The following is a 15,376-nucleotide window of genomic DNA, read 5'->3' as shown; positions in this document are numbered from 1 at the left end:
TTTTCTTTAAGCACATTGCCCTCAATGACCAAAAGATCTCCCTCTTTGTACCACATTTTTTTACCATTGTGTGTGTGTGTGTGTATGAGAGAGAGAGAGAGAGAGAGAGAGAGAGAAATTGAAAGAAAATGATGTCTCTCGGGTCTTGCTATCTTGCCCAGGCTGATCTCAGACTCCTGGGTTTAGTTGATCCTCCTGCCTCAGACCTCCAGAGTACCTAGGACTTCAGGCCTACACCACCATGCCTAGGTTTGACCCCACCTCTGAAAGTTTCCACCACCTCCAGGTAGCACCAGTCTGGGGAACAAGTGTTTAACACATAGGCCTTTGGGATATTTAAGATCCAGAGTAGGGCTAGGACTGTGGTACAGTGATAGAGCGCTTGCCTAGTGTGTATGATGTCCTGTGTGAGACCCACAGCACTTCAACAAAAAAGCAAAGGGGGAAAAGAAGTAAAATCTATCCTGCAGCATATACACATAAGAAGGCTTTTTGTTTTCATATTTTTCTCTAGTGATTATATTCAGTACTCTTAAATATCAGACTGTTGCCGTATTTATTAATTTTTTAAATGACAATATTTTGTTTTCATGCTCTTCTATAATTTAAGATTTATTTGCGACAACAAGACAAAACAGCAAGTATCAATCAAAATGTCCGAATTGCCAAGATGTCACTTATTGACCTGGCAGGGTCTGAGCGTGCCAGTGCTACCAGTGCTAGAGGGACCCGATTTGTAGAAGGCACAAATATTAATAAGTCACTTTTAGCTCTTGGGAATGTCATCAATGCCTTAGCAGATACAAAGGTGGGTACTGTACATTTGTTAAATATTTTGAAATATTGAAACATAATTTCTAGAAAGATACTATTTAATATAATTTTTAAATGTCTGTTACAAATCAAATTTAATCAGAATTGGTTGAATTAAAAGTAATGAATATCAAATTGATAATATTTCATGGTACATTCTTATCATTTATTTCGAACTTGCACAATAAGAATGATAATTGAGCCAGGTGCAGTGGCTCACACCTGTAATCCCAGTGGCTCTAGAGGCTGAGACAGGAAGATCCAGAGTTCAAGCCAGCCTCAGCAAAGGTGAGGCACTAAGCAACTCAGTGAGACCCTGTTTCTAAATAAAATACAAAATAGGGCTGAGGGTGTGGCTTAGTGAACGAGTGCCTCTGAGATTAGTCCCAGGCACCAAAAAGAAAAAGAAGAAGAAAAAAAAAAAGTGATAATTGAAGTGGTCAGTACTTTATATACTGTTAATTTTTTTTAAATGTTATGTTTTCTTAAATTTTTTATTTTTAGATATAGTAGAATATGTTTTAAGTATTGACTTAGAGAGGAAAAGGAACTAAACATATATCACTTAATATGGTAATGTTTACTAGGTGCTTTGGAAGTATTTAAAAATATTTTCCGTGTACTATATGCCAGCAGCGCCTACTAAAATGCAGTATATTTGGTAACTAATGTAGTTGCAAAGATAGCACCCTGCTTTAGAAATTAAAATATGATCATTTAAGCTCAATCTGGCTGAAAATCTTTAGGAAAATTTTTTGTTAAACTGTTGAAAATGTGACGTTTTGATTTAGAATGAAGTACTTTAACATGATTGGGGAGTCTTTAAAGGACAAGTTACTAAATCACAAAAGCAAGATGTCTTTTATAGTCAGAATTAAAATCTGGAACATATAAACAGACAGCATGATAGAACAACTGATTTTGTAAATTTAAACCATTCATACAGTAGGATATTTACCGTGTGTAATAATACTGAAATGACTCAATAGGAGTCACTATTTAAAACTTATGAATCTGTTTTAATGCTTGTCTTATACTTTTAAAATCATTATAAGTTACGGCAACAGCATACATTCTGTACTGTTTGGTAAAGGCTGTTACAATGAAAAGCATGTTACTAAGAGTTCAGGGATCTAGGACCTATTTCAAGCTCTGTGAATTATCAGCTGTTTAACCTGAAGCAAGTCATTTTACTTTTTGCTTATGTTCAGTTTTCTTTAATATGAAAAATATACATTGGATAACACAAGGTTGCTTTTAGCTTAATATTGTAATGAATATCTTTTAAGAAAAGGACAATCTTTAAAATGTTAATTCTTCGAATCCTATTGCAATTTCAGGCAAAGTCTCTAATGTTCTATTTATTTTATTTTATATCCATACTAGGTGGCTATTTAAGGAAAGATGTAGCTCTGTACTATGCAGAATTCTTATTCCTCTAGTGTATTTATATAGGGCATATATTGATTTATAGTGTCTAGCTATACTGCAAAGGCTGGGCTGAAACTTGTGCTCCTACTGTCTTAGCCACCAGGGGCTGGGATTACAGGTGTGTGCCACCATACCAAACCCTACTGCTAACTTTTCACATTAATATGGCACAACTAATGAACCTTATATTTTTTTATGAACTAAAGTTCATACTCCATTGGAGATATAATTTTTAAATCGGATTTTTGTTTTATATTTTCACTGAATAGTGCTATAAGATTCATTATCATTTCAATCACCATTTATATCATAAGTCTAGGCAAAGTAAGGCAGTGCTTAAGTTCTTACAGTGAAGTAGTAGCAAGTTTGCATTTAAATGTGGAAAATGGCATAAGAATTCTTTTTTTGTTCTTTCAGAAAAAGAATCAGCATGTTCCTTACAGAAATAGTAAGCTTACTCGCTTGTTAAAGGATTCTCTTGGAGGAAACTGTCAAACTATAATGATAGCTGCTGTTAGTCCTTCCTCCTTATTCTATGATGACACATATAATACTCTTAAGTATGCTAACCGTGCAAAGGACATTAAATCTTCTGTAAGTATGTTTACTTTGCCTTTGTTCTCAGAGTACATATTAAATGCTTATTATTTTAATAATTCTAATGAAATCATTAATTAGGGTTGTATTTCTACAAATGAGTTAGGCAGCTGAAGGAAACAAATATCTTCACTTACCTGGTCAACTGAGCATTAATTTAGTCACACCTTTAAGTATCGTGAGTATGTATATAAAGGATAATATCCCATCATCTGTGTACTAGGGTGCTTTAATCCCTTTCTTTTCAGCCTTTCACATTATGGCACATGGTATTTGGTCATATCATAGAGTTATCAGTTAAGGCCTTAATACATTTATTGCTGGCACATTTCTTGCTGTACTTTAGCTGAGCACCAATACTTTCTACCTGAAAACCTAGGACATGTTAATCTCTCCATGCTTAATGTACCTCATCTGTAAAATCATTATAATATCTGTCTCAATTTATAAAGTGAAGAGTCTTTTCTTGATAATTTATTTCCATATTCATGATGTTGATGTGCCATTTTCTACATAGGTTAAGAAATACACTAATGATTGGTTAGGTTTTTTTGTTTGTTCTTGTTTTTTTTCCCACTTGTTTCAGATACTTTAAAGACAACAGAATAAGTGAAAACATGATGTATGTTTAAAACCTCAGGATCTCAGGGCCGAAGAGACCCACAGTTAAACTAGTGTGATGACTCCTTCTCCTCTTCTTCCTTCTGCTACTTTCTTTAAGTATCTGAAGATAAGCAGCTTGTTGTCATCCTAAGAGAAATAAATGTTCATGTTACTTAAAAGCAGTTATACTAGAATCATATAAAGGTTTTTCACATGTTTTTCATGTAATCTTTATTCCAACCCATTGCAGAAAGCATTTCTAACTCTACAGTTGTATAAATCAAAGCTCAGGGAGTTCAAGTATTTGGACTTGACCATGTCTAAATTTCTCTCTACTATTTTGTATTTGCCAGGGGGTTCATACTATTATAAAAAGGACAAGACAGAACAAGAATTTAGTAAAAAAATTAGTTGAACTCATTAGTGGGTGGAACATAAAATTACCTCTAAATTTCTTAAAAGTCACAGAAAAAAGAAAATAGGCAATTTTTATTATATTGTGAGTGAATGCTTAAAAGACTTTTTCTCAGTATGGCAATTTCATATACATTATTAATATGCTCACATACTCTTTTGTCACAGGTTTTAAACATGAGCATAATTAATCATTATTGTTACATGATCATATTTGTCAGAAAATCATAATTGATGAAAGTGAATCAAAACATAATGCCTTTTTTATGTATGTAACTTTGTGATTATTATCCCTGTATATATAATTATGATTTTTATCTTTTAACAGTTGAAGAGCAATGTTCTTAGTCTCAATAATCATATATCTCAGTATGTAAAGATCTGTAATGAGCAGAAAGCAGAGGTATGTCTTCTGTTTATATTGTTATGCTAATTTTCCTCAGATCCTAGTTACAAGATTCTTTTAGCCTAATTGTCTGAAAAATAATTGCATTTCCTACTCAATTGAAATCTGGCTCATTCAGTTATATTTTTATAGCTACAATTTTGGTGTGGCTGTATATAATGGAAAAAAATAACTTGTTTTATGTTTTAACTAGTATTTTCTCTCTACTAGATATTAATGTTAAAAGAAAAACTAAAAGTCTATGAAGAACAGAAAACCTTTACAGATAGAAATGACAAAACAAAATTAATGATTTCAAACCCTCAGGAAAGAGAAATTGAAAGGTAAAGTAATATAAAATCTCATATTGAAGGAATTTATTTTTTTAATTGAGTTATATAGTCTGTGTTAACCATCATTATTTATTTTATACACACACATACACAGAGGTACACACTCAACTGAATTCAGAAAGTTACTGATTGCTCTTTGTATTACATACTTTGGAAATGAGATAATTTTTGTTTTGATTTTATAGATAGTGATGGAAACCAGGACTTGTTTATAAAGTTTTTTAATTACTTGAATGAGCATCTCTGGATATAAATGAATTGACAAATAGTTATTTTTTCAAGTTGACCCATTGTCTTCCTAGAACTACTCAAGACTAACAATTCTTGATCCAATGTTCCAGTGAGTTAGTTTGGAAAATTGTTATAATTGTTTGGGGAGAAATTTTATATCATTAACTACTTTCTTTTTCTTCCTAAACCACTTCTAGTTTTTTTTATATGTGGCTTCTTGGGTTTTAATGATTTTTAGATACATATTCATTTCATCTGATAACTGTACTAATCCTATCAAACAGTGTTAAGGAAGGTATTTCCTGAGAGATAAGAGAAAGACACATCATTTTTCGAGTAAATTCTTATGTTTCTGCACTATACTATTTGGCAAACTTCATAGAAGTACTTACTTACAACACTTATTTCTGTCAGTGACAAGAATTTGTTGTTTCCACTGCATAGCTAGACCTGTATAGACTTTTGATTTGTTGTTGTTGTTATTTCTCACCAATTTTAATGTCTTTTTTAAAATAACATAAGTGATTCCTTGTTATTTATTTAGTCTTTTATCAAAAAAAAAAATTTTTTTTTTTTTCAGTACTGGCAGTTGAATCCAAGGGTGCTCTACCACTGCACCTAGACCTTTTTATTTTTTTTATTTTGAGACAGGGTCTCACTGAATTTCTGAGGCTGGCTTTGAACTTATAATCCTTCTGCCTTGGCTTCCTGATTCACTGAAATTATAGACATATATCACAGTGCCCAACTTTCAAAAAAAAGCTTTTACCTCTGATGTATTATTATTAGTTGCTGTTATTGTTTCATTTTGTTAGTCAAACATAGCTGTGGTCATCATGCAAATGGATAATATCTCTGATAATACAGTTTCTTTAAAATTGAAGAAGTTAGTAGCTTTTCAAAGTTGGAGTAATTGCTTCCATAGAATTTCTTAGCATTACCTAAACAAATCTACTTTACCAATTAAAACCTTATAGATTAGTAAACTTTTCTGGAGTCGATAACTTTAAATCATTGAACTATCTTCTAATAAAATTATTCAGAGGAAGATGGCCTGAGCTATGAAAAAAACATTTATTTGAACTTTTTATTTTTCCATCTTTTAATTAACAATAAAAACTTTGATTTTAGTTCTAGCAATGTGTTAAATAATTTACTTATATTTAAAGAAGGTGATTTTAAAATTATATATTCTATAACCTTTGTTATTTCCCCACAAATAGTAATGTCCTGAAAGAAATATATAAAATACCTTTATCATATCTATATTTTTCCTTGAGATGTTTGTATGCCATGAATTTTCTTTTTTTTTAATTTTTATTATTAGTTGTTCAAAACATTACATAGTTCTTGACATATCATATTTCATACATTTGATTCAAGTGGGTTATGAACTCCCATTTTTATCCCGTATACAGATTTCAGAATCACATCGGTTACACATCTACTTTTTTACATACTGCCATACTAGTGTCTATTGTGTTCTGTTGCCCTTCCTATCCTCTACTATCTCCCCTCCCTTCCCCTCCCATCTTCTCTCTCTACCCCATCTACTGTAATTCATTTCTCCCCCTTGGTTTTTTTCTTTCCTCTCACTTCCTCTTATATGTAATTTTGTATAACAGTGAGGGTCTCCGTCCATTTCCATGCAATTTCCCTTCTCTCTCCCTTTCCCTCCCACCTCTCGTCCCTGTTTAATGTTAATCTTCTCATGCTCTTCCTCCCTGCTCTGTTCTTAGTTACTCTCCTTATATCAAAGAAGACATTTGGCATTTGTTTTTTAGGGATTGGCTAGCTTCACTTAGCATAATCTGCTCTAATGCCATCCATTTCCCTGCAAATTCCATGATTTTGTCATTTTTTAGTGCAGAGTAATACTCCATTGTGTATAAATGCCACATTTTTTTTATCCATTCATCTATTGAAGGGCATCTAGGTTGGTTCCACAGTCTAGCTATTGTGAATTGTGCTGCTATGAACATCGATGTAGCAGTATCCCTATAGTACGCTCTTTTAAGGTCTTTAGGGAATAGTCCGAGAATGGGAATAGCTGGGTCAAATGGTGGTTCCATTCCCAGCTTTCCAGGAAATCTCCATACTGCTTTCCAAATTGGCCACACCAATTTGCAGTCCCACCAGCAATGTACAAGTGTACCCTTTTCCCCACATCCTCGCCAGCACTTGTTGTTGTTTGACTTCATAATGGCTGCCAATCTTACTGGAGTGAGATGGTATCTTAGGGTGGTTTTGATTTGCATTTCTCTGACTGCTAGAGATGATGAGCATTTTTTCATGTACTTGTTGATTGATTGTATGTCCTCCTCTGAGAAGTGTCTGTTCAGGTCCTTGGCCCATTTGTTGATTGGGTTGTTTGTTCTCTTATTGTCTAATTTTTTGAGTTCTTTGTATACTCTGGATATTAGGGCTCTATCTGAAGTGTGAGGAGTAAAGATTTGTTCCCAGGGTGTAGGCTCCCTATTTACCTCTCTTATTGTTTCTTTTGCTGAGAAAAAACTTTTTAGTTTGAGTAAGTCCCATTTGTTGATTCTAGTTATTAACCCTTGTGCTATGGGTGTCCTATTAAGGAATTTGGAGCCCAACCCCGCAATATGTAGATTGGAGCCAACTTTTTCTTCTATCAGATGCAGAATCTCTGATTTGATATCAGGCTCCTTGATCCATGTTGAGTTAACTTTTGTGCATGGCGAGAGAAAGAGATTCAGTTTCATTTTGTTGTATATGGATTTCCAGTTTTCCCAGCACCATTTGTTGAAGATGCTATCCTTCCTCCATTGCATGCTTTTAGCCCCTTTATCAAATGTAAGATAGTTATAATTTTGTGGATTGGTCTCTGTGTCCTCTATTCTGTACCATTGGTCCACCCGCCTGTTTTGGTACCAGTACCATGCTGTTTTTGTTACTATTGCTCTGTAGTATAGTTTGAAGTCTGGTATCGCTATACCACCTGATTCACACTTCCTGCTTAGAATTGCTTTTGCTATTCTGGGTCTTTTATTTTTCCATATGAATTTCATGATTTGTATGCCATGAATTTTCGAAGTGTCTTTTCCTATAAAAGTTTAATAATGTTTTATACACTTTAAACAGGTAAGAGAAAAATATATAGTATTTACTGTATCAAAGCTGTTTGGAAAGAATATTCAAAAAGAAGTCCCTAAAAGATAATACAATTGTTATTTATAATGAACAGTTCTAAAACTTGTTTTCCAGTTAACTTGAATATTTTAAATAACTAGGAAATAGTTATTAATCAGTTCTTTAAAACTTTTTGTTTTGAATGATGTTTTTTTTTGAGGAGCTTTTTAGAAACCTTTGATACTAATTTCCTTACTTCATCTAATCAGCAAACATCACCATGTAAAATGTCTGGAACAGAATTACAAAATTGACAAGTATTTAATTTTCTTCTTGAGTAAATAGTTGCAGAAAACTAAGAAATTACTATTGGTTATAATCTAAAGATAACTTATTTCATTTACTGGCATTAGTGTTGGTGTAATACAATACAGTAAAATCACAGTGTTCATACATATTTCCTATGAAATATTTATCAGGTTGACAAAACTGCAGTAAAGTCAATGTATTGTGGCTTCTATTCATTCCCGATAGAGTTTCATTAAGAACTACTGACGTACATTGGCAGTATTTTTACCACAGATACTTACAAATTTATCTAAAATTCTGGCCAAAGAACATTTATTTTTAAATGCATGTACTTGATTTTACTTTGAAGTCTTCGCAGTTAATTCTTTGAGATTTTTGCTGGTATGTGGTTGTTCATATTACAACCATATATCAGAACTGAACTATGAGTTGAAAGCAAAAATATATTTTTACAGGATTAAAATATTGTTGTAACCTCTGTTCTGCTGATCCTGTAAAGGTGCAGAATTGCAGGTTCCCAAGAAACCTCATAGGAGTTAATTAGCTATAATTCTTTGGACTTTGGAGATCTGAATCAAACATCCCAGCTTTGATTCTTTAGATCCATAGATTCTAAATAGCTTTAGATCTATTGATTCTTCTGCTCTTTGAAAGAAACAAACTGTGTGGCTTTTCTAGATTCACCACATTGTAAACTTGGATGTTTTGGGTCCTGGCAGTGTCAGTTGACTCTCAGCCAGGCTGTAGGGGGTACCTAACCGTATGGTGTGTTTTTCACTGTAACAAATTCCGAAGCTAAAATCTGGCTCTCTTGCTATCCCTAGGGGGCCATGGAGGCACCATATGATTATGCCTCCTCCTGCTTATTTCTTCACAGTGAGCCAACACCAAAACAACACACAATGTTGTGTTGCTTCTGGGGCCTTGAGAATTAGCATAGTACAGATTCAGGTTTTATCTTTTTCTTCCTAACATAAAATATTTTATTTTGCTAAGTAGCCAGATTATATTTAAACATAAGCATAGACAAAATATAGTATATTGCTAATACCACAGGCCTTGCAGTTGCATATATTTTTCAATAACATAATTTTCCTTCGTAGACAGAGAGAAACCTAGCAGTAGAAATAAGTTAAAACCCCTTTTAAAATATTTTGTAGTAGGAACATTCCTAGCCTGCATGTTCTTTATCATTGAGTATAATTCTGTGAGTGGAATAGATTATTTTGTTCACTCATTTCTTTTAGTAAACTTTATATGACTTGTCAAAAAATTAATGAAATTCTGTAATGTGTTTTATTTTTGGTAGATATCAAGAAATTCTGAACTGCTTGTTTCAGAATCGGGAAGAAATCAGACAAGAATATCTTAAGTTGGAAATGTTACTTAAAGAAAATGAACTTAAGTCATTCTATCAACAACAGTGCCATAAGCAAATAGAAATGATGTGTTCTGAAGACAAAGTACAAAAGGTATTGAACAATTTTATAATTAAATTTTAGACAATGTAAAAAATATGGGAACTTCTTCTAGAAATTTGATAGGCAGGATTACTTAATCACTCATTTTCTATAAATACTTGGAAAAGCAGGAGAAAATATAGCAAATATTATTTTAAACCCATAAGAATACCAGAAAAGGGCTGGGGATATAGCTCAGTTGATAGAATCCTTTCCTTGCATGCACAAGGCCCTGGGTTCAATCCCCAGCACCACAAATATATATATATATTCAGAAAAGAAATTAAATTCTTGGGTTTCTGAAGGCTTAAAATATTATAGTACACTGCTCTTTTCACACACATGTAGACCACTCCCACTACCTGTCTTTGGCATGTACCAAATAATTAGGTAAAATACCCAAGAGAGATAGTGAGTTAGAAATTTGAGCTCCCACATAAAGCTGGGAACTTCAGAGATTCATATCCTTCGTGCTGGAATGAGAAGGGATGAGAGAGCAGAGGAAATCTTGCCAAAAAGCACAGGATAATAAGAGGTAAGGGAAAAAAATTTCATTTGAAGGCTATCATAGTATGCTTTCCCCAGTGATTGAGGCTTAAATTTTTTACAGCCCATGTATTTTGTTATAGAAAACCACTAAAGTTGACAAATTGATATAAAACAGGAAAAAAAAAAAAGTATACAACCAGTGATGCTTCTTGGAAACTTCACAGAAGTAATGTAAAATCAGCTTAAAGAAACAAACCCTCAACTCTTACCACTAATGAACTTACAGTCCAAAAGTATAAAATATGTGGTGACACAGTTCACCAAACACAGCAGTCAGCAGACTTAGCAAATATGGCTGAAGCCCTCAAACTTCAGATACTAGAGAAATCTATCCGATACAAACCGTGAAAATGAATAAAGTTATAATATAACAGAGATACAGACTACACAATACACCCAAATATGGGGATGGTGAGAAATTTCCACAAATAATTAATATTATCCTTATAATTAACATGAGGAAATGAAGGGACAGTTAAGTCATTTTGTCAATGGTTGCAGGAGCTTATAGGTAGCTCAGCTATGATTTAAACTCTAGCAAGCTGATTCTACTGCCTGTGCTTTTATTCTTGTCCCTCTGCTTTTTTTGGCATGTTAGATGTAGCAGAAGAGAGAATTAAGAACATGAAAAGAGATCTGAAAGAATGCTATCATTGTGAATGAAAAGATTGGATATATGAACAAGATGTTCTTATATGAAGTACTGACTTGGTATAATATGCAGATTATAATTGTAGGACAATATGTATAAAAGAACATATACTCAATATGTCTTGCCAGTACTACTTCCTTCCCATAGCAAATTTCGCTAATTAATTGCCATAATCTTTCTGAATTTGAAAGTAGCCAAACTAACAACTATGAATAGACTAAAATTTGGTACATGATATCATGCACATCTGCCATAGTGGGAAATAGTGACAAGAGATTGGGAAGATAGGATAATAGAACAGATTGTGAAAACTTTGGTTGTTGAGAATTGAGAGTCTATTTGTGTATCCAAAAGACAGTCTTTGAAGGTAGTCTGGGTACCATTGTTAAAATGTAGAAACAGAGTGCCATTTTTAAATCATTTGAATAAACTACTTAGTGCCATTAATAAGTTTGGTCTGTTGAATCCCAAACTAATTTAGATTGTTGCTATTTTAAAGTAGTGAAGTAGATTTGACTTGTTTCTTCAGTTTTGGGGTTTTTGTGTGTGTGTGTATGTGTGTGTTTTGTTTGTTTCATTTTAAGTTATTGGTTGTAGTAAAGCCATTGAGAAACATAGGAAGGCATCTAGAGGCAGAATTGTTTTGTTTTTATGCAGAAGTCAAACTTAGTCTTAATAAACTGCTTACCAAGGCAAGGAATTTTATATATTTTGGACCCTCTCCAAAAAGAAGTTTATTATCAAAAGTACTGAAAAGAATCTCATAACATTGATTTGGCTTTAAGTAATTCTGTAGTATGGACTCTGAAATTAATATTAAAGTTCCTGAGTAGTTTTATGGCCACATAAAGATAATTTGTAAAATTAGTTTTGATGAAGAAATGTGAGTTTGCCACATTAGCAGTTCTTTTATACTGTGCAACAGTAACACCTAAAATTTTAGAATTATGTGTTTGTTCTCTCATGACTGTTGTAGTGTTCTGGAAATTATGTTAAATAATGTCAAGTCCTTAACGGAAAACACTTCTCTTTTAATGTCACGGTCTGATATGAATAATTTACAGTGTATTTCCAAATACTTGGCACTTCTGAACAATGATTCATTGGAGGGACCCCCAATGGAAAACATTCCCATCAAGAATCATCATAAAGATTACATTTGATAGACATTAGAAGTAAAGTCAAAAACATACTTTTTGGGTTTTCGATTAGGATCTTTCTGGTATTAAATATCGCTGCCTTCAGACCCACAAATCATTTCTTGCTCTGACTTCTAAGAGTTAGAGTGAAATAAAGATAATTTAATTTAGCTGCCTTCCTTCAGGCAGGTACAATACTTTTATCCTCATTTTTCAGATGAGATGACTGAAGACCCACTGAGATTAACTTGCCTGAGTTTTCACGCCTGCTAAATAGCAGAAGTCAAGACATCAAATCTCCCATTTTCTGTTAAGAAGTGTCGTTAGACTTAAACTTTCAGGATCCCATTCTGACTTTAAAAATTACTTAAGATTTCAAAGCTTTCTCATTTAGTTGGATTCCATCAACCACTATTGCTATTAGAAATCAAAATTGAGGGGCTGGGAATGTAAGCTCAGTGGTATAGTATTTGCCTAACAAATGTGAAGCCCCATACTACAAGAAAAATAAATCAAGACAGATTTACAAAAATATATTTATTATTCGCTTAAAAACAGTTGGTCCATTGCATGATAATATTCATAACTACTTTGTGAATTATGGCTATATAAATTATGTTTTCCTTAAACAAAAATTGGTAATGAGAAGAGTAGCTGTGTTTTAAGTTTTTTGCAGATCTCTTTATGCCTTGCTTTTTGTATCAGCTGTATTCACATATCTGCTTCTTTATTATGTTGTGATATAACACATCATTTAGTCTCTGGAAAACTACTATACAGTATATGTAAGTAAGAATTAAAAGAACCAATAAGGTCTTCATGTTTTTATGAAAATAGTTTTGACCTAGTGAATCCTCTGAAAGGATCTCAGGGATCTTTAAAGATTGAAGGGATCTTTGTCAGTCGGTACCACCCTTGAAAAACATTTGCATTATAGCATTCTATCCTACTTCTCTTCCTAAGTTTTGTTTTATTTTATCTTTTGGGAGTTTTATTTTATTTTATCTTTTTCAACTACTTAGATTTGTTTTTTGTTTGTTTGTTTAAGCAATTTGTTCTGTAAATGTCTTAACTAGAGTGTTTGGAATGTGATAAGGTAACCAGACAAATCACAATAGTGAAGAACATTCATTAGAATGACAGTGCCTGTTAACCATTTCTCCATGATCATTATACTCTATCCTAAAGTGACCCTATATTTCCCTTGAAGGAGAGGTCCAATAAAATATATGGATATCTAGGATTTGTCTAGGGTTATCACATTTGCCTGACCCCAATCCTTTATAAGTTCCTATCTTCCATTCAGATGAAGGTAATCATGTTTTTTGTTTTATCTTATATGCCCTCAACTGTGAATAATATATCATTTATATAATTTAATTAGAAAGAGGAATTTATCACCTAAAGAGAGTAGAGTCTTTGACAAATTTCGAATCTAGTTTCTGTGCTTTTTCTTTTTAATTCCTTTGAAACCATCTGTAAGTGTTTGTTGTAATCCATGGGGATTTATTGTTTCAGGCATACCCATTATATCTGGTAATTATTTAGTTCAATACCTATCAGTAAATAGCCCAGAGAGGTCAAGCTATTCTCTCACACAGTTCCATTGATAGAGTATGACATAACCTTAAGACCAGTTTTGATCTCAATTCATGACCATGTAAACACCACAATTAGCCACAATGTCTATAATGGAATGTGAGCCAGTATCCAGACAAAATCAGATATTGATAAGTACGTTGTTATCTTTTCAATCATTTGTATCAGCCAGCTTAAGGCATTTTAGTCAAAACCAGAGCAATAGAACCCCATTTCTTCACGGTTTTTTTATGTAATTTTTTTTATTTATATATGACAGCAGAATGCATTACAATCCTTATTACGTATATAGAGCACAATTTTTCATATCTCTAGTTATATACATAGTATATTCACACCAATTCGTGTCTTTATACATGTACTTTGGATAGTAATGATCATCACATTTCACCATCATTAATTACCCCATGCCCCCTCCCTTCCCCTCTAATCCCTCTTCCCTGTCTAGTCTTCACGTTTTTTAAATTGGAGAAAAGAGCACAATATGCATCTGCTTTGATTTTGAATAAGGAAATTAAGGAATTTATCTGACCTGGTATAAACTTTATAAATGCCATTACTGAAAGGAATGCAGTGTAGCACACACACTAGAAAGTTAGTCTTTGATTTGGCCATTGTATTTCTTAAAACCATAAACTACCAACATGTAATTTTATAAAAATGACTCATAACTCAATTTCCTGTTTTCCTGCAAGTAGTAGTATTGTGAGATTTCAAGGGGACAAATAAACTTTAAATACAAAAAGCATAGCTTACTTTAATAAACTATCACAACTTCTTTGCTAATATGGAATCAGCTATCATAAAAATAGATGGACTCTTTAAATGCATTTGTTTCAGGCCACTTGTAAACGAGATCATAAACTTGCCATGATGAAAACCCGTCGCTGCTACCTGGAGAAAAAGAAGGAGGAAGAATTGAAGAGATTTGATGAAAATACTAATTGGCTTCATCGTGTGGAAAATGAAATGAGAGTCTTAGGTCAGAATGGCCATATTCCAAAGGTACAGATGTGTTTATACATTCAGATTTAATATTTGTAAAAACTGAGCTTTTAAAATTTGTCTTCCTTGTAGAGTAAAATTATCTTTCATACAAGAATAAATACCTACTAGATTTCCCTTCTCTGTACTCTCAGAAGACTAGAGTTACTTTTAAATGTTGTTATTCTTAAGCATTTGCATCCTTTTATGAGGTATCTCTTAAGTTAGAATAAAGTAATTCTATTACAAACCATGAGCATTCATCATGTAGGTAATTTACATTTGCTTTAAATCCAAATATTTTGTATGAAAACAGTTTTAAATGTGATTAGTATTAATTGTGTTACAGTTTACAGTGATTTCTGTGTCTAGCTGAGGATATTCTTTATTAGAATGGCAAAGATTATGTTTGTAAAGTGTACTCAAGGCTAATGGCTATTCTGCTCAATGCTACAAGTAATCTGACTTTAGTGTCTTTACTAATTTGGGCTATTTTGCTCCCTTAACAGTAAATCTTCTAGGTAAGCAGCTATTTCATGATTGTCATTTCATGATTGTAATATTACTGTTTCATCTCTAGTATCAATTTTACACCTAGACCATAGAAGAGGAAAGAAATGAGGGAAGGATTTCTACACTGAGAGAGCAAAGACTTTTCCAGAAATTCCTTAAGGACTATCCATTGGCTAGAATTGTGTCACAAGGCTATTTCTAAATATAAAGAAGTCTGGAAAGGTGACTTTTTAGTATGTTGTGTTTCT

General features: G+C 32.9%; 1 protein-coding gene across 1 annotated transcript in view; it reads left to right on the top strand.

Moving 5' to 3' along the window:
* Kif18a (kinesin family member 18A) overlaps window positions 1-15,376 on the top strand; it is a 69,970-nt gene that overhangs the window by 15,124 nt on the left and 39,470 nt on the right. The window contains exons 6-11 of the mRNA XM_015477729.2: window positions 611-808; window positions 2,662-2,838; window positions 4,187-4,261; window positions 4,475-4,587; window positions 9,542-9,704; window positions 14,472-14,636. Of these exons, the coding sequence (XP_015333215.1) occupies window positions 611-808; window positions 2,662-2,838; window positions 4,187-4,261; window positions 4,475-4,587; window positions 9,542-9,704; window positions 14,472-14,636 (891 nt within the window). The remainder of the gene's footprint in view (window positions 1-610; window positions 809-2,661; window positions 2,839-4,186; window positions 4,262-4,474; window positions 4,588-9,541; window positions 9,705-14,471; window positions 14,637-15,376) is intronic.

Source organism: Marmota marmota, unplaced genomic scaffold (genome assembly GCF_001458135.2).
Source record: "Marmota marmota marmota unplaced genomic scaffold, marMar, whole genome shotgun sequence".
In the NCBI taxonomy this organism is placed as follows: domain Eukaryota; kingdom Metazoa; phylum Chordata; class Mammalia; order Rodentia; family Sciuridae; genus Marmota; species Marmota marmota.
Note: the sequence above shows the minus strand (reverse complement) of the source record. Positions and strands in the feature narration are given on the sequence as shown.